This window comes from Salmo salar, chromosome ssa10 (genome assembly GCF_905237065.1).
Source record: "Salmo salar chromosome ssa10, Ssal_v3.1, whole genome shotgun sequence".
Lineage (NCBI taxonomy): Eukaryota > Metazoa > Chordata > Actinopteri > Salmoniformes > Salmonidae > Salmo > Salmo salar.
The window spans coordinates 40956449-40976888 of NC_059451.1; the positions used below are offsets into that span (position 1 = coordinate 40956449).

Below are 20440 nucleotides of genomic sequence, written 5' to 3' on the forward strand. Positions count from 1 at the left end.
TTAAATGCAAGTAAAACAAAATGCATGCTCTTCAACCGATCGCTGCCTACACCTGTCCGCACGCCCAGCATCAGTACTCTGGACGGTTCTGACTTAGAATATGTGGACAACTACAAATACCTAGGTGTCTGGTTAGACTGTAAACTCTCCTTCCAGACTCACATTAAGCATCTCCAATCCAAAATTAAATCTAGAATCGGCTTCCTATTTTCCAACAAAGCATCCTTCACTCATGCTGCCAAACATACCCTCGTAAAACTGACCATCCTACCGATCCTCAATTTCGGCGATGTCATTTACAAAATAGCCCCCAACACTCTACTCAACAAATTGGATGCAGTCTATCACAGTGCCATCCGTTTTGTCACCAAAGCCCCATATACTACCCACCACTGCAACCTGTACGCTCTCGTTGGCTGGCCCTCGCCTCAAACTTGTCGCCAAACCCACTGGCTTCAGGTCATCTATAAGTATCTGATAGGTAATGCCCCGCTTTATCTCAGCTCACTTGTCACCATAGCAGCACCCACCCGTAGCACGCGCTCCAGCAGGTATATCTCTCTAGTCACCCCCAAAGCCAATTCCACCTTTGGCCGCCTTTCCTTTCAGTTCTCTGCTGCCAATGACTGGAATGAATTGCAAAAATCACTGAAGCTGGAGACTCATATCTCCCTCACTAGCTTTAAGCACCAGCTGTCTGAGCAGCTCACAGATCACTGCACCTGTACATAGCCCATCTGTAAATATCCCATCCAACTACCTCATCCCCATACTGTATTTATTTATTTATCTTGCTCCTTTGCACCCCTGTATCTCTACTTGCACATTCATCTTCTGCACATCAATCACTCTAGTGTCTAATTGGTATATTGTAATTACTTCGCCACCATGGCCTATTTATTGCCTTACCTTCCTTTTCTTACCTCATTTGCACACACTATATATAGATTTTCTTCAACTGTATTATTGACTGTATGTTTTGTTTATTCCATGTGTAACTCTGTGTTGTTGTATGTGTCGAACCGCTTTGCTTTATTCTTGGCCAGGTCGCAGATGTAAATGAGAACTTGTTCTCAACTAGCCTACGTGGCTTAATAAAGGTGAAATAAAACAATACAAAAAGATATGTACATACGGTCACTGAAGACGACGTCATCGATGCACTTATTGATGATGACTGAGGTGGTATACTCCTCAATGCCATTGGCCGAATCCCGGAACATATTCCAGTCTGTGCTGCAAAATAGTCCCGTAGCGTAGCATCCACGTCATCTGACCACTTCCATATTGAGTGAGTCATTGGCACTTCCTGCCTTAGTCTTTGCTTGTAAGCAGGAATCAGGAGGATAGAATTATGGTCAGATTTTCCAAATGGAGGGCGAGGGAGAGCTTTGTATGCGTCTCTGTGTGTGGAGTAAAGGCGGTCTAGAGTTTTTTTTTCCTCTGGTTGCACATGTGAAATGCTGATAGAAATTAGGTAAAACGGATTTAAGTTTGCCTGCATTAAAGTCCCCGGGCCACTAGGAGTGCTGCTTCTGGATGAGCATTTTCTTGTTTACTTATGGCCTTGTACAGCTGGTTGAGTGCGGTCTTAGTGCCAGCATCGGTTTGTGGTGGTAAATAGATGGCTACGAATAATGTAGATGAGAACTCTCTTGGTAGATATTGTGGTCGACAGCTTATCATAAGGTACTCTACCTCAGGCGAGCAATACCTCCAGTCTTCTTTAATATTAGACATCGTGCACCAGCTGTTATTGACAAATAGACACACACCCCCGCCCCTCGTCATACCAGGCGTAGCTTCTCTGTCCTGCCGATGCATGGAAAATCCCACCAGCTCTATATTATCCGTGTTGTCGTTCAGCCACGACTCGGTGAAACATAAGATGTTACAGTTTTTAAAATCCCATTGGTAGGATAGTCTTGATCGTACACCATCCATTTTGTTTTCCAATGATTGCACGTTGGCCAATATAACGGATGGTAGTGGAGGTTTACTCACTCGCCTACGAATTCTCAGAAGGCAGCCCGACCTCTGCCCCCTTATTCTCTGTCTTTTCTTCGCAGATTTGGGCCTGTTCCCGAGAAAGTAGTATATCCATCACGCCGGACGCGTTAATGCGATTAGCATGAGGTTGTAAGTAACAAGAACATTTCCCAGGACATAAATATATCTGATATTGGCAGAGAGCTTAAATGATTGTTAATCTAACTGCATTGTCCAATTTACAGTAGCTACTACAGTGAAGAATACCATGCTATTGTTTGAGGAGAGTGCACAGTTATGAACTTGAAAAGTTATTAATAAACAAATTAGGCACATTTGGTCAGTCTTGATACAACATTTTGAACAGAAATGCAATGGTTCATTGGATCAGTCTAAAAAGTTGCACAAACACTGCTACCATCTAGTGACCAAAATCTAAATTGCGCCTGTGCTGGAATAATACATTATGGCCTTTCTCTTGCATTTCAAAGATGATGGTACAATATATTTTTTTAAACGGTTGGTTTTTTCTTTGTATTTTCTTTTACCAGATCTAATGTGTTATATTCTCCTACATTCATGTCACATTTCCACAAACTTCAATGTGTTTCCTTTCAAATGGTGTCAAAAATATACGTATCCTTGCTTCAATGCCTGAGCTACTGGCAGTTAGATTTGGGTATGTCATTTTAGGCGAAAATTTAAAAAAAGGGTCCGATCCTTAAGAGTTTAGCCTGCTTTGGGCCGACCGTCCCGTGAGGGACCCACCAATCTTAAAGAAGAAATCTTTGTCCAGTTCAAGGTGAGGAATCGCTGTTCTGATGTCCCGAAGTTGCTTTTGGTCATAAGAGACGATAGCAGCAACATTATGTACAAAATAAGTAAAAAAATATGTTACAAACCAAAAAAATATAACAAAATAGCACAGTTGGTTAAGAGACCGTAAAACGGCAGCCATCCCCTTTGGCACCATTCTAAATCTACCAATAGATCAATGGAAACACGATGCACTTCAGCTCAATCTCGAGTCTCATAGCAAAGGGTCTGAATACTTATGTAAATAAGGTATTTCTGTTTTATATTTTTTATAAATTTGCTAAAATTCTAAAAACCTGTTTTCGCTTTGTCATTATGGGATATTGTGTGTAGATTGATGAGTAAAAAACAAACAATTTAATCCATTTTAGAATAAGGCTGTAACGTAACAAAATGTGGAAAAAGTCAAGGGGTCTGAATACTTCCATTGTAGTGCACTCAAACAGTATCCTACAATGATCTGTTGTCATACATATTATGAACCGACCCAAACATACTCCAGCCAGATTCATCCACTGTAATGTCTCCATCCAAAATGGCACTTTATTCCCTATGTAGTGCATTATTTTTGACCAGGACCCATAGGGCTATGGTGAAAAGTAGTGAACTATATAGAGAATAGGGTGCCATTTAGGAAGCATTCTATAGCATGTTTGAAGCAGCCACGCTTTGTGTGGTGTGTTGACTCTTCTCTGTAAAAACAAGATGTGCTCTGTAATTTAATTTGGCCATGAAATGTGACTGACTGTGTGTGAAGAATTGATTTAGGGGTAACATGCCTCCCCCATTCACGTCACCCCACATGAATACCTCTCTGTCTTCTGTCTCACACACACACACACGATACACACTGACACACACACACACCATATAATACACTCCTTCCGGCTCCCCCATTCTCATAAAATGGGAGGGTGTTCCATGCATTGTGATTGGCTTTTGGCTGGCCATTGGCAGGAGTGGAGGAGACACACCCAGCTGACATGTGGATGTGATTAGACTATAGCACAGCTGTGATGTCATCTCAGACTGCCTCCTCCCACACACAGACACTAGCATCGTTCATCTGTCAAAACACACACACACAAACCATGAATATGCCTTAGTCTAGCATAAACAATGCATATACCAAACACACCCTCCTAATATTGAGTTGCACCCCCCACCCCCACCCCCCACCCCCCTTGCCCTCACAACAGCCTCAATTTGTCAGAGCATGGACTCTACAAGGTGTCGAAAGCGTTCCACAGGGATGCTGGCCCATGTTGACTCCAATGCTTTCCACAGTTGCTTCAAGTTTGTTGGATGTCCTTTGGGTGGTGGACCATTCTTGATTCACACGGGAAACTGATGAGCATGAAAACCCCAGCAGCGTTGCAGTTCTTGACACAAACCAGTATGCCTGGCACCTACTACCAGACCCCGTTCAAAGGCACTTAAATCTTTGACTTGCCAATTCACCCTCTGAATGGCACACATACACAATCCATGTCGCAGAAGGATTAAAAATACTTCTTTAATCTGTCTCCTCCCCTTCATCTACACTGATTGAAGTGGATTTAACAACTTACATCAATAAGGGATCATAGCATTCACCTGGTCAGTCCATGTCATGGAAAGAGCAGGTGTTCTTAATATTTCATATACTCAGTGTATAATGGAGCCTTCCGAACATATGCACTGTATTCAAAACTATGAAAGACAGCATTCAACTGTTAACTTAAGCAACCATTACTCCCTAAAACTCCACAGACAGTCATTCTGTAAGACCATGGGTAAGGCACTCTTTAGACCACGTGTCAAATTCATTTCATGGAGAGCCCAGTGTCTGCTTGTTTTCGCTCCCCCCTTGGACTTGATTGATGTATTAAGGTACTACTTAGTAAGGAACTTTCCTCGCCTGGTTGTCTTAATTGAAAGGACAAACCAAAACCCTGCAGCCACTAGGCCCTCCATGGAATGAGTTTGACACCCCTGGTTTAGACTGGCCTATACTACTTTTTGCAGTGTTTAGGACTAAGCCATTTCATGAGTCCAGTCACAAATGAATATCACACTTCTGACCCTTGACTGACTCCAATCACCTCCTCTTAACCCCTATTGTGATTGACCAGAGCTCTTGCATACAATGCTGCACCTCTCCTCAAAGCCCGCGGATGTCGCCGTTTCTCCATCATATCACCTCACTCTCTCTTCCTACCCCCTCTCTGTTCCCGTTCCCAGCCCTGCTCTCTCTCTCTCCACTCCCCCCATCTTTCTTCTATAGGCTACAGCACAAGTAGAAGAAAAAAATCCCTCTACAAGCTTTTCCGGTCTGCTAGCCTTAATTTCCTCTAAAGACGTCTCTCGCAGAGAGGAGAGGAGGACGCACACAGGCAGACTGACAGACCAACGGTTGGAGTTGCACCGGCGGTCACCGAGAAGACTAATCTTCACTCTTATCTTGTACCGAAGGAGAGGGTTTCTTTAGGAGGGGCATGAACCGCGGAGCAGTGCTTCTCGGCGGCCTGTGCCGGGAAATGTGTCCGCCGTGGGTGTGAGGGAGAGTGGAATGGTCTGCCTGGACGGAACGCACTGGTCTCGTACGGCCGCTCCAGTCTCCGGTATCCACGCGCTCCCGACTGCGCCAACCGAGCGCCGCTCGGTCCATAGCGGTGTGATTTGTTTCACAGACCGCCTCAAAAACATTGGGCAGCCCACTTGTCTTTTAACGGTTACATAACTGAAACTGAATGTATGTGTCGCTCCCGTAACCCGGACTGATTCTCAGGCGGGGAGGCAGAGGTGTGTGTGACACTGTGTGTGTGCGCCTGTGCTGGATCCAGGGGCAGGGCTGTCTGTCTGTCTGTCTGTAACCGATCTACCCGCCGAGTGGACCGGACTGGACTGGTTGTACTACTGCATTAATTAACCACGGGCCAGCCCAACGTGAACCCTGGGTGGAAACCCGAGTCCAACGGGCAATGAGGGGAACAGCTTTGCCTCTCTTTTTTTCTCTGGCCCTCGGTCTGATCTTTCTGTGTTTCTGCCAGAAGCATCTGGAAAGGATAACACGGGGATCCATCCACTCCCCCAGAAAGTAGACTGGAGAATAAATCACATCCTGGATGGAGGAACATCCTAACTTCTAGAAATGATGGATACAGTTGTCTCGAATTCCAGCTTCATGCTCATGGACTACTGCTAATTTTAGAGGTGTACATTCTTTATAATAATAACCTACAACTGGAAGTGTTAAGTTATTACACTGTTATTAATGACTTCCATTGTTGTTTAGTTATTACTGTTTTTAATTTCTTTCATTTTGCCATTGGATTGGCAATGACCCTGGCCACCAATGCATGTAACTAAGGATAACTGGATAACTGTGGTCCTCGCCCTCCATCGATTTTAGGCCGAGTTGAAGGAATACAATATCATTTTCCCTAACTCTGAAACCACAACAAGTTGAAATCACTAAGCCTCTGTCACATGTCCTTGTATCCAGGCAACGGAATGTAACTGTCACCACCTTCTCCTTTTCTCTAACTTCTAAACAGTACGTTGAGACTACACATGCAGTGAAGATGTGTGCTGCCAGGTTCAGTAGCAGCAGTAGCGTCAACGGCTGTGGGGGCGTTGGGGACCGGGATGAGACCACTACGAATGGACCCGGTACGGGCCCGGCCACCACATCCCGCATGCTGGACTGGTCCGAGGAGGGCACCCGCATCCTCCACAGCCTGGAGATTGGAACGGTCATGACCGTGTTCTACCAGAAGAAGTCCCAGCGACCGGAGAGGAGGACCTTCCAGATACGACAGGACACTAGACAGATAGCGTGGAGCCGCAACCCTGACAAGATAGAGGGAGAGAGTGAGTATAAGTCAACGTCCCAAATGGCACCCTATTCCCTATATAGTGTACTACTTTTGACCAGAGCCCATAGGGGTCTGCTCAAAAGTAATGCACTATATAGGGAATAGGATGCCATTGGGGACATACCCTAAATGTTAGTGACAGTCGTGTACTACTTGTCTATTACATAGATCCTGGTGGTGCATATCACTTGGCCTTATGTCTACACAACAACAGACACCAGACAGGCACTATTTGCATCTCCCCTCAACTATCCCTCCGTCTGTCACTTACATCCTCTGTAACCATAAGAACCAATGTGTCTGTCTCCAAGTCTTTCACTTTGTACTGTATAGTGTGTGCGGATTTTGTGGGATAAGCCTAGCAGCCTACCATGCCCTCCCATTGGCAGTCTGCTATATAAAAAGAATGGAATAAAAATGAATACATAGTCCTCTATGATGGTGTGTTGTGCTGGCCCTGTCTGCTATAACTTTCACTCCACTGTCACCGTTTGACAGCTAGGTCATGAACCTCTGACCCTCATTAGCTGTGACTCCTAGCTGTCAGCTTTCCAGTTCCAGTAGCTCCTCAGCATGGAGCCCTATGGGTTGGCCAGTCACCACCCAGCCCTGTGCTTCCTGTCTGTTCTCCTTGGAGACTGGAGCTGTACAGAGCCGGGATGGTGGATCGAGTGGCAGTGGCATACTTAGCTGACTGGGATATTGTTTTGGTGGGAGGTAGGCTGAGCCATGGTTACGTTATGTGTCTGGGCTGGGCGTGTATTATATTGTCTGGGCCTGGCTGTATTGTGTGGGATCTGTTCTGTACAGACTGAAAGAGGATCTGTTATAATGTCTGTTAAACAGACAGGAGAGATAATAGACTTAGAATCCACATAGAGAATTTTCTCTTTGCATACAACTGGAGAGGAGTAGAAGATGCTCAACCAGCATGATCAAAAAATCATATGAGCATTAGGAAGGACATAGGCGTGACTCTCACTCACAATTGAATACTTGATACTTTATTATCTACTTTGAGTTCTCTATACAAAAACCACATATATATACTCTACAGATATGTGGTTGTCAAATAAAGCTGAAAGATTCAGGTTGTGACAAACATTGGTCTTGTTGTCATTGACAAGCATGCACTCTAACACATTATCTGCATTTCTAATCTGCACCTCTCTCTCTCTCTCTCTCACACACTCTTTCTCTTTCTGTCTCTCTCGCAGTAAAAGCTGTAGTGTGTAGGTGTGGTTTATACACTATATATACAGAAGTATGTGGACACCCCTTCGATTAGTGGAATTGACTATTTCAGCCACACCCGTTGCTGACAGGTGTATAAAATCGAGCACACCGCCATGCAATCTCCACAGACAAACATTGACAGTAGAATGGACTTACTGAAGAGCTCAGTGACGTTCAATGTGGCAATGTCATAGGATGCCACCTTTCCAACAAATCAATTCGTCAAATGTCTGCCCTGCTAGAGCTGCCCCAGTCAACTGTAACTGCTGTTATTGTGAAGTGGAAACGTCTAGGAGCAACAACGGCTCAGCTGCCAAGTGGTAGGCCACCCACAGAACGGGACCGCTGAAGCGCGTAATGCATTAAAATTGCAACACTCACTACCGAGTTCCAAACTGCCTCTGGAAGCAAAGTCAGCACAAGAACGGTTCATCGGGTGCTTCATGAAATGGGTTTCCATGGCCGAGCAGCCACACACAAGCCTAAGATCACCATGCGCAATGCCAAGCATCTGCTGGAGTGGTGTGAAACTCGCTGCCAGTGGACTCTTGAGCAGTGGAAACACGTTCTCTGGAGTGGTGAATCACGCTTCACCATCTGGCAGTCCGACAGACGAATCTGGGTTTGCCTGAATGCATAGTGCCAACTGTAATTTTTGGTGGAGGAGGATTAATGGTCTGGGGCTGTTGGTCTTGGGCTTCTTGGTTTGCGCTAGGCCCCTTAGTTCCACTGAAGGGAAATCTTAACACTACATCATACAATGACATTCTAGACGATTCTGTGCTTCCATATTTGTGGCAACAGGTTGGGGAAGGCTCTTTCCTGTTTCAGCATGACAATGCCCCCGTGCACAAAGTGAGGTCCATACAGAAATGGTTTGTCGAGATCGGTGTGGAAGAACTTGACTGGCCTGCACAGAGCCCTGACCTCAACCCCATCGAAAACCTTTGGGATGAATTGGAACACAGACTGCAAGCCAGGCCTAATAGCCCAACATCAATGCCTGACTTCACTAATGCTTTTGTGACTGAATGGAAGCAAGTCCCTGCAGCAATGTTCCAACATCAAGTGGAAAGCCTTCCCAGATGAGTGGAGGCTGTTATAGCAGCAAAGGGGGACCAACTCCATATTAATGCCCATAATTTTGGAATGAGATGTTCAATAAGCAGGTGTTCACATACTTTTGTTCATGTTGTGTATCTGATAGTAGCCACACACACTGACAGTATCTTGCGGTTTTGCTTGAGAGCCTTGTTAATCATTCATGATCATAAACCATATTATGCTCAGAACAGAATCTATTGTTAGCTATCTTGGTGTGTGTGTTTGCTACTGTGCTGCTATATTCCACTGGCTGGCCGTCTCAAGTCTTTCTCCTTCTTACACATTCTCCTTCTTACCCCACTCCTCCTCTTTACAAACATATTCCTCCATAACCCTACAACCCCCCCATAGGGAGTAACATTCTTGGAACTGTGAGTCTCCACTTCTCTATTCAGCTCTCCAACGCTCTATCCTTCCCCTGGCTCTCCCTCCCTCCCTCACTCTCTCCTTTCCCTCTGCTCTCCCTCCCTCACTCTCTTCTTCCCTCTGCTATTCCTCCCTCTCTCCTTCCCTCTGCTCTCCCTCCCTAACTTTCTCCTTCCCTCTGCTCTCCCTCCCTAACTTTCTCCTTCCCTCTGATCTCCCTCCCTCCCTCCCTCTCTCCTTCCCTCTGCTCTCCCTCCCTAACTTTCTCCTTCCCTCTGCTCTCCCTCCCTCCCTCCCTCCCTCCCTCCCTCCCTCCCTCCCTCCCTCCCTCCCTCCCTCCCTCCCTCCCTCCCTCCCTCCCTCTGCTCTCCCTCCCTAACTTTCTCCTTCCCTCTGCTCTCCCTCTCTCCTTCCCTCTGCTCTCCCTCCCTCCCTCCCTCCCTCCCTCCCTCCCTCCCTCCCTCCCTCCCTCCCTCCCTCCCTCCCTCCCTCCCTCCCTCCCTCCTTCCCTCTGCTCTCCCTCCCTCCCTCTCTCCTTCCCTCTGCTCTCCCTCCCTAACTTTCTCCTTCCCTCTGCTACCCCTCCCTCTCCTTTCCCCTGCTCACTCTCCCTCACTTTCTCCTTCCCTCTGCTATCCCTCCCCCTTCTCTCCTTTGCCCTGCTCTCCCTCCCTCTCTCACTCTCTCCTTCCCTCTGCTATCACTCTCTCTCTCCTTTGCCCTGCTCTCCCTCCCTCTCTCACTCTCTCCTTCCCTCTGCTATCTCTCCCTCTCTCCTTCCCCCTATCTCTCCCTCACTCGCTACCTCCCCTCACCTGCTCTCCATCACTCTCTCCTTTCCTCTGCTCTCCCTACCTCACTCTCTACCTCTCCAGTCCATCCCTTGCTACTTCAGTTTTTACCACCCCCAGTTTTCCATCTGTTACTCCCTCTCTCAATTCTCCCACTATCAATCTCCCAGGTCTTTTCCAACTAGCTCTCTCTCTCCTTCCTAGCTCTCCCTTGTCTTTCATCACTTATCTTCTATTTTACTTGTTTAAAGTTGAACCCTTGATGCTCAACTTCATGCTTTTCCACCTACCATTTTCATGCCACTCCCTCCTTTCTCACTTTTGTCTTTCTTTCTCTTGGTTATTTTCTTTTAGAGGTCAGTCTGACGTCCTGTACCAGTCCCCCTTTCTCCTTTGACCTTTAGTTTATTCTCTCTCTCTCTCTCCTTCACTTTCTCTTCCCTTGAACATCTATTTGTTTCTATCTTTCCTCTCACCTCCCCCTCTCCTCTCCTCTTCAGCCTCTTTTGTTTCCTTTGTTTTCATTACAGTCCCTCTTTCTCTACCGCCGTTTTAAAACAACATTAATACGGTGTCTGTTTCTTTATATGTCTTGAGGGAGACCTGTGTGATGTCTGTTTACAGAGGTTACCAGTGCTGTAGCTGTGAGCTCTGACACACACACACACACACACACACACACACACACACACACACACACACACACACACACACACACACACACACACACACACACACACACACACACACACACACACACACACACAGCTCAGCCCTCTATACAGACGACAAGCAGCAGCGCACGCGCACACACACATCTTCCCAGCCTCAGTATCACTAGTACTATCACTCTTGAGTGGCAGGAAGTGCTGGTTATCAGGGAGCTCTTCACTTCCTGCTTCAGACTGAAGAACTGAGCTCAGGAAAACAAAGGCCCCGGTGTCACTCTCTGGAAAAGGAATGGAGACTGGGAGATGGTGTTTGTCGGTGTGTGTTTACAACACAGTGTGTATGAACCATTCATTTCAGTTATTTTAGCAGCCCCCACCCCTTTCTGTAGCTGTTCTAACGTGATTATTACGGCAATGCAACAGTACCAAGCATTCACATTTCACCCTGTTTGTTCACCTTCTCTGGAATATCCAAATCATACAGGTTGAATCCCAAATGGTACTTTATTCCCTATTAAGTGCACTACTTTTGACCGGGGCTCATAGGGCTCTGGTCAAAAGTAGTGCACTATATAGACAGGTTGGTTGTTTAGCAACAAAACCGACGCGTGCTCAACTATGTGGAAAAACAAACAGGGTGGGCTTAGATTGTTGACAACATGTAAACTATATTTCGTCTCCAAATGTTTATTGAAAACATAAATATATTTGCACAATGAGCACTTTTTGTCTCTCAAATGCATCGGTACAGTTGGTTAGGTAGCTAGCGAATTTTAGCCATATTAGCATAGACGTGACATCAGTCAAAACACCTCTAAACAAGACATGGTATCAAAAACAAGATACAACCAGCTGAAACAAGCCACCTATGATTCCCCACATGGCAGCTTCATGTCATTGTTGCTAGGTATCTGACAAATCAGAATCATGACAAAGCACGTCTTCTGGCCCTATCTATGTGCACATGATTTTCCACACAATGAAAGACATTCCAGTCACGTCTCATTCTAGAACAGTGTGTTATAGGTCAGAAAGTTGGAATGATCTCTCTCTGGCTGGTTGTTGATGTTAGTTTAACTTTGACCACATAACATGTACCATGCGGTACCAATGAGAACCACATCATTAACATCCACCCAATGTCACGGCAAAGCTGAGAAAAGACAGATCATTTTGTACAATGAAACGATGTAGATGAGTCATCATATCAGTAGAAATTCCCATGACCTTCTGAGATTATTATTCAGTATAGAAGACATTTGATTAGAGCCCCACAGTGGAGGTGCCATAATACCCATAAAACCTAGCGGTCAAACAGGGAAATGGTTCCAATCGTTTTTCCACCATTCATTTTTCCAATAAGGAATTTTAGAAACACTTAAAATAAGGGCTGTGTTTCGTGTAGGCTTACCCTGGCGTGATGTTTCGATAACTGTGTAAGTCTCTCTAGGACAAGGAGACTTTTATCAATATATTCGACTCTATTTACTCTCAGATTCGAAAATGCTAATTAGCATCAAAGTAGACATCATGCAAGATTACAAATCCCTGCAAGCTCCTGCATGTTATCTCTAGCTGACACCTTTACTAACAGGTATTGCTCCTGCATGTTATCTCTAGCTGACACCTTTACTAACAGGTATTGTTCCTACAGGTCATCTCTAGCTGACACCTTTACTAACAGGTATTGTTCCTGCAGGTCATCTCTAGCTGACACCTTTACTAACAGGTATTGTTCCTGCAGGTCATCTCTAGCTGACACCTTTACTAACAGGTATTGTTCCTGCAGGTCATCTCTAGCTGACACCTTTACTAACAGGTATTGTTCCTACAGGTCATCTCTAGCTGACACCTTTACTAACAGGTATTGTTCCTGCATGTTATCTCTAGCTGACACCTTTACTAACAGGTATTGTTCCTACAGGTCATCTCTAGCTGACACCTTTACTAACAGGTATTGTTCCTGCAGGTCATCTCTAGCTGACACCTTTACTAACAGGTATTGTTCCTGCAGGTCATCTCTAGCTGACACCTTTACTAACAGGTATTGTTCCTACAGGTCATCTCTAGCTGACACCTTTACTAACAGGTATTGTTCCTACAGGTCATCTCTAGCTGACACCTTTACTAACAGGTATTGTTCCTACAGGTCATCTCTAGCTGACACCTTTACTAACAGGTATTGTTCCTACAGGTCATCTCTAGCTGACACCTTTACTAACAGGTATTGTTCCTGCAGGTCATCTCTAGCTGACACCTTTACTAACAGGTATTGTTCCTACAGGTCATCTCTAGCTGACACCTTTACTAACAGGTATTGTTCCTACAGGTCATCTCTAGCTGACACCTTTACTAACAGGTATTGTTCCTACAGGTCATCTCTAGCTGACACCTTTACTAACAGGTATTGTTCCTACAGGTCATCTCTAGCTGACACCTTTACTAACAGGTATTGTTCCTGCAGGTCATCTCTAGCTGACACCTTTGCTAACAGGTATTATGTCAATGTAAACCTTGCACAAGACAGTTCACAGAATTGTCAATTTAATACGATTTTGCCAATTTATTCATTACTAAATTGAGTTAATAGTTCACCCAGAGATTTTTACCATCATGGCATTTGTACTATGATAGCCACATTAGCAGCTAATTAGCATTTTATTTTGGGGGGGCAAATATATTGATAAAAGTGTCCTTGTCCTAGAGAGATTTACACAGTTATCAAAATGTCACTCCAGGGTAAGACTACACGAAACACAGCCCTTCTTTTAAGTGTTTCTAAAAATCCCTATGGGAAACATTACCGGTGGAAAAACGATTGGAACCTTTTCCTTGTTTTATGGGTATTATGACTCATACAATGGTACTCTACAGGTCATTGTAGGTGTATTTACTGCAGATCTATAGACTAGAAGAATCTCTCGTTGGTCTTTCTTCTACAAGAGAGAAATGTGTGTGTGTGTGTGTGTGTGTGTGTGTGTGTGTGTGTGTGTGTGTGTGTGTGTGTGTGTGTGTGTGTGTGTGTGTGTGTGTGTGTGTGTGTGTGTGTGTGTGTGTGTGTGTGTGTGTGTGAGAGAGAGAGATGGGGAGATGTGAGAAGAGGAGTGTGTGTCTTAATCACAGTCTGGACCAGGATGAAAGGCTTCAGAGGGAAGGAACACTGTTTTGTGGTGAGTGTGGCGCAAAATCGCAGTAAGCATGAGAAAGCCAGGCTGTATTAAATAACTAACATGGTTATGGTGAGCCAAGCGTGACTCTTGGCTGGGAGGCAGATACGCCTTATTGTCCCAGACACACACAAAAACATACACACACACATACATACACAGACCGATACGCCTTATTGTCTCAGACACACACACACATAAACATACACACATACATACACACACACACCGATACGCCTTATTGTCTCAGACTCACACACACACACACACACACACACACACACACACACACCGATACGCCTTATTGTCCAGCATCCAGAGTAAATGTCAGGAAGCAATAAAGAGGGACTCAAAGCGAATAGAGACCCCAGTATTGTTGGGTATTTATTGATGAGTCCGTTTGGACAGATATTATGTTGCGTCCAGAATGGCAGCTTATTCCCTAATTAGTGCACTACTTTTGACCAGAGCCCTATGGAAAGATGGCGCCGAAGAACATGGCTGATGTATGTTTTACATTCTCCCAACCAATTGCGCTATTTTGTTCGTTTTTTTGCGTTTTGTGTAACTTTTTTAAAAAACTTATTTTGTACATAATGTTGCTGCTACCGTCTCTTATGACTGAAAACAACTTTGGGACTGTCACGTCCTGACCAGTAAAGGGGTTATTTGTTATATTAGTTTGATCAGGACGTGGCAGGAGGTATTTGTTTAGAGTGTTTCGGGGTTTGTTGGGCTATGTGTTTTTGTAGAGGGGTGTTTGTTTAGAGTGTTCCGGGGTTTTGGTTAATGTTCTATGTTAGTATATTTCTATGTTCTAGTCTTTCTAGTTCTATGTTTAGTTTATTGATTTGGCCTTCAATTGGTTGCCTCTGATTGAAGGTCCTATGTATAGGGGTGTTTTGGTAATAGGAATTGTGGGTAGTTATTTCCTGTTTAGTGTATGTAGCACCTGACGGGACTGTTTAGTGTCGTTAGTTCGTTTTTGTATACGTGTTTCTTTTGGTTTTTCCTTCTTTTATAATAAATAAGAAGATGAGTATACATTTTCCCGCTGCACTTTGGTCCATTACATACGACGACCGTTACAGGGACATCAGAACTGCGATTACTTACCGCGGACTGGAATAAACTTTTTCTTTTAACAAGTCCGACGAGAAGGATATCCTGCTTTCACTGGAACAGGCCCAGATCCACGCCTTTTGCGTGAAGAAAAGACGCAGGAAAAGGGGCCACAGATCGGGCAGCCTTCTGAGAATCCGTAGGCGAGCGAGTAAACTCCCACTGCAATCCGTTCTTCTTGCAAACGTGCAATCATTGGAAAATAAAATTGATGACCTACGATTAAGATTATCCTACCAACGGGACATTAAAAACTGTAACATCTTATGTTTCACAGAGATGAGGCTGAACAACGATATGGACAGTATGGAGGTAGCGGGATTTTCCATGCACCGGCAGAACAGAGACGCTACCTCTGTTAAGACGAGGGGTGGGGGTGTGTATCTATTAGTCAATAACAGCTGGTGTGCAATGTCTAATATTAAAGAAGTCTCGAGGTATTGCTCGCCTGAGATAGAGTACCTTATGATAAGCTGTAGACCACACTATCTACCAAGAGAGTTCTCATCTATATTATTCGTAGATGTCTATTTACCACCACAGAACGAAGCTGGCACTAAGACCGCTCTCAACCAACTCTATAAGGCCATAAGCAAAGAAGAAAATTCCCACCCAGAAGCGGCGCTCCTAGTGACCAGGGATTTTAATGCAGGCAAACTTAAATCAGTTTTACCACATTTTTACCAGCATGTCACATGTGCAACCAAAGAAAAAAAAAATCCTAGACCACCTTTACTCCACACACACAGATGCATACAAAGCTCTCCCCTGCACTTAATTTGGCAAATCTGACCATAATTCTATCCTCCTGATTACTGCTTACACGCAAAAACTAAAGCAGGAAGTACCAGTGACTCGCTCAATACGGGAGTGGTCAGATGACGTGGATGCTACACTGCAGGACTGTTTTGCTAGCACAGACTGGAATATGTTCCGGGATTCATCCAATGGCATTGAGGAGTAAACCACCTCAGTCTTCGGCTTCATCAGTAAGTGCATTACCGCCGTCATCCCCACAATGACTGTACGTACATATGTCAACCAGAAGCCATGGATTACAGGCAACATCCGCATTGAGCTAAAGGCTAGAGCTGCCGCTTTCAAGGAGCGGGAGACTAATTCGGATGCTTATAAGAAATCCCGCTATGTCCTCAGACGAACCATCAAAGAAGCAAAGCGTCAATACAGGATTAAGATTGAATCCTACTACACTGGCTCTGATGCTCGTCGGCTGTGGCAGGGCTTGAAAACTATTACAGACTACTAAGGGAAACCCAGCCGCGAGCTGCCCAGTGACGTGAGCCTACCAGACAAGCTAAATGTCTCTTGTGCTCGCTTCGAGGCAAGCAACACCGAAGCATGCATGAGAGCGCCAGCTGTTCCAGACGACATTGTGATAACGCTCTCAGTAGCCGATGTGAGCAAGACCTTTAAACAGGTCAACATTCACAAAGCCGCGGGGCCAGACGGATTACCAGGACGTGTACTCAAAGCGTGCGCAGACCAACTGGCAAGTGTCTTCATTGACATTTTCAACCTCTCTCTGACCGAGTCTGTAACACCTACATGTTTCAAGCAGACCCCCATAGTAACTGTGCCCAAGGAAGCAAAGGTAACAAGACTAAATGATTACTGCCCTGTGGCACTAACATCGGAAGCCATGAAGTGCTTTGAAGGCTGGTCATGGCTCACTGTTGTGCTGACTACACAACAGTAGTAGGCCTGATCAATGACAATGATGAGACGGCCTATAGGCAGGGGGTCAGAGAACTGGCAGTGTGGTGCCAGGACAACAACCTCTCCCTCAATGTGAGCAAGACAAAAGAGCTGATCTTGGACGACAGGAAAAGGCGGGACAAACAGGCCCCAATTAACATCGATGGGGCTGTAGTGGAGCGGGTCGAGAGTTTCAAGTTCCTTGGTGTCCACATCACCAACGAACTAGCATGGTCCAAACATACCAAGACAGTCGTGAAGAGGGCACGACAAATCCTTTTCACCCTCAGGAGACTGAAAAGATTTGGCATGGGTCCCCAGATCCTCAAAAGGTTCTACAGCTGCCCCATCGACAGCATCCTGACCAGTTGCATCACCGCCTGGTATGGCAACTGCTCGGCATCTGACCGTAAGGCGCTACAGAGGGTAGTGCAAACAGCCCAGTACATCACTGGGGCCAAGCTCCCTGCCATCCAGGACCTATATAATAGGCGGTGTCAGAGGAAAGCCCATAAAATTGTCAGAGACTCCAGTCACCCAAGTTATAGACCGTTTTCTCTGCTACCGCACGGGAAGCGGTACCGGAGCGCCAAGTCTAGGACCAAAAGGCTCCTCAACAGCTTCTACCCCCAAGCCATAAGACTGCTGAACAATTCATAAAATCGCCACCGGACAATTTCATTGACCCCCCCCCCGCCCCCTTCCCTTTTGCTACTCGATGTTTATTTTCTATGCATAGTCACTTCACCCCCACCTACATGTACAAATTACCTCAACTAACTAAATAGCCCATCCAACTACCTCATCCCCATACTGTTATTTATTTATTTTGCTCCTTTGCACCCCAGTATCTCTACTTGCACATTCATCTTCTGCACATCTATCACTCCAGTGTACCCCCACACACTGACTCGGTACCGGTGCCCCCTGTATATAGCCTCATTATTCTTATTGTGTTACTTTTGATCATTTTAGTCTACTTGGTAAATACAGTATTTTCTTAACTCTTCTTGAACTGCACTGTTGGTTATGATCTTGTAAGTAAGCATTTCACGGTAAAGTGCTTTTCTGTCTCAGTGCCAGACCAGTCTCCCATCTCAGGTCACCCAGAGTTGCTTCACGGCATTGTATTCAGAACACACACACACAAACACACAAACCCATACAGTAATGGTCAGGACAGCCTTCCCACCACCACCACCACCACCTCAGCTCTCTTGCCACGTATGTTAGTCTACCCTCTCTGGCATTGAGCACTGAACATGCTGAGTCACAAATAGCAGCCTATTTCCTACACTTATTTTGACCAGAGCCTTGTGAGCCCATTTGGGACGCAGACATCGACTGACTGACTGTTGTAACCAGCTGGAGATATTCTCTTCCCTCAGATGATCATCTTAGTCTCTTAATCTGGTGCCAAACCTTTCCTCTGATCTATCATCTGCTCATACAGCAGACCCAGATAGAAACCAGATTTCCTCTGACTGAATGGTGGACTGTAGACTGTATGGTGGACTGTAGACTGTACAGTAGACTTTAGACTGTATGGTAGACTGTAGACTGTATAGTAGACTGTATATTGTAGACTGTAGACTGTATGGTAGATTGTAAACTGTATGGTAGACTGTAGCCTGTACAGTAGACTGTAGACTGTTTGGTGAACTGTAGACTCAATGGTTGGCTGTATAATGTACGGTGGACTGTAGACTGTGGTGGACTGTAGACTGTGTGGTAGACTGTAGACTGTACAGTAGACTGTAGATTGTAGACTGTATAGTAGACTGTAGACTGTATGGTAGACTGTATGGTAGACAGTAGACTGTATAGTAGGCTATAGACTGCAGACTGTAGACTGTGTGGTAGACTGTTTGGTAGACTGTAGAGTGTATGGTAGACTGTAGACTGTACGGTATACTGTAGACTGTATGGTAGACTGTAGACTGTACGGTATACTGTAGACTGTACGGTATACTGTAGACTGTATGGTAGACTGTAAACTACGGTAGACTGTACAGTAAACTGTAGACTGCATGGCAGACTGTAGACCTAATGGTAGACTGTAGACTGTATAGTAGACTGTATATTGTAGACTGTAGAGTGTAGACTGTATGGTACACTGTAGACTGTATGGTAGATTGTAAACTGTATGGTAGACTGTAGATTGTAGCCTGTAAACTGTATGGTGGACTGTAAACTGTACAGTAGACTGTTTGGTGGACTGTAGACTCAATGGTTGGCTGTATAATGTACAGTGGACTGTAGACTGTGGTGGACTGTAGACTGTGGTGGACTGTAGACTGTGTGGTAGACTGTAGACTGTACAGTAGACTGTAGACTGTATGGTAGACTGTAAACTACGGTAGACTGTACAGTAAACTGTAGACTGCATGGCAGACTGTCGACTGTATGGTAGAATGTAGACTGTAGACTGTGTGGTAGACTGTAGACTGTACAGTAGACTGTAGATTGTAGACTGTATTGTAGACTGTATGGTAGACTGTATGGTAGACAGTGGACTGTATAGTAGGCTATAGACTGCAGACTGTAGACTGTGTGGTAGACTGTAGACTGTGTGGTAGACTGTAGACTGTTTGGTAGACTGTAGACTGTACGGTATACTGTAGACTGTATGGTAGACTGTAAACTACGGTAGACTGTACAGTAAACTGTAGACTGCATGGCAGACTGTCGACTGTATGGTAGAATGTAGACTGTAGACTGTACGGTATACTGTAGACTGTACGGTACACTGTGGACTGTAGACTGTTCAGTATACTGTAGTGTGTAGGCTATACTGTAGACAGTAGACTATGATATGGAAACAAACTCGATATACTTTTAAATGACTAAAACCAAATCAAAACTGTGTAGAAAGATAACGGACCTATATTCTTACCGTTTTTTTTACTGTGCAGCTCGCTAATAATCACTAGACAGTCAGGGAGCATTGGATATTGTGGAGGAAAAATAGAGGATTACTATTATTAGCTAATTTTGACGGCAAGGAATATAACCAATTTTCATTGTGGCCCTCCGGACCTCATTGAAGACCGAATGCGGCCCCCGAGGTAAAATGAGTTGGACACCCCTGCTTTAGACTGAATGGTAGAGTGTAGACCACATGAAAAGTCATTCCACGGAGGGCCAAGTATCTGTGGGTTTTCGCTCCTCCCTTGTACTTGATTGATGATTTAAGGTCACTAATTAGTAAGCAACTCTCCACACCTGGTTATCTAGGGCTTAATTGAAAGGAAAAACCCAAAACCTGCAGACACTAGGCACTCCATGGAAAGACTGAGGCTAGGAAACACTGTCACCATGGATAAATCCACAATAATTGAGAATTTCAATAAGCATTTCTCTACGGCTGGCCATGCTTTCCATCTGGCTATCCCTACCCCGGTCAACAGCCCTGCACCCCTCACAGCAACTTGCCCAAGCCTCCCCCATTTCTCCTTCACCCAAATCCAGATAGATGATGTTCTGAAAGAGCTGCAAAATCTGGACCCCTACAAATAAGCCGGGCTAGACAATCTGGACCCTCTGTTTCTAAAATTATCCGCCAAAATTGTTGCAACCACTATTACTAGCCTGTTCAACCT

The 20440-nt window shown here is 45.0% G+C and overlaps 1 protein-coding gene across 2 annotated transcripts in view; it reads left to right on the plus strand.

The window, feature by feature from the left end:
• Positions 1-5067: 5067 nt before the first annotated feature.
• Positions 5068-20440, plus strand: part of LOC106560399 (1-phosphatidylinositol 4,5-bisphosphate phosphodiesterase gamma-1) — a 64092-nt gene continuing 48719 nt past the window's right edge. Inside the window, exons 1-2 of one of the 2 annotated variants that reach the window (XM_045687766.1) lie at positions 5068-6000; positions 6345-6660. In XM_045687766.1, coding sequence (XP_045543722.1) covers positions 6372-6660 — 289 coding nt within the window. In that variant the 5' untranslated portion in view covers positions 5068-6000; positions 6345-6371. The remainder of the gene's footprint in view (positions 6001-6344; positions 6661-20440) is intronic. The other variant, XM_014123279.2, reaches the window with a different exon arrangement.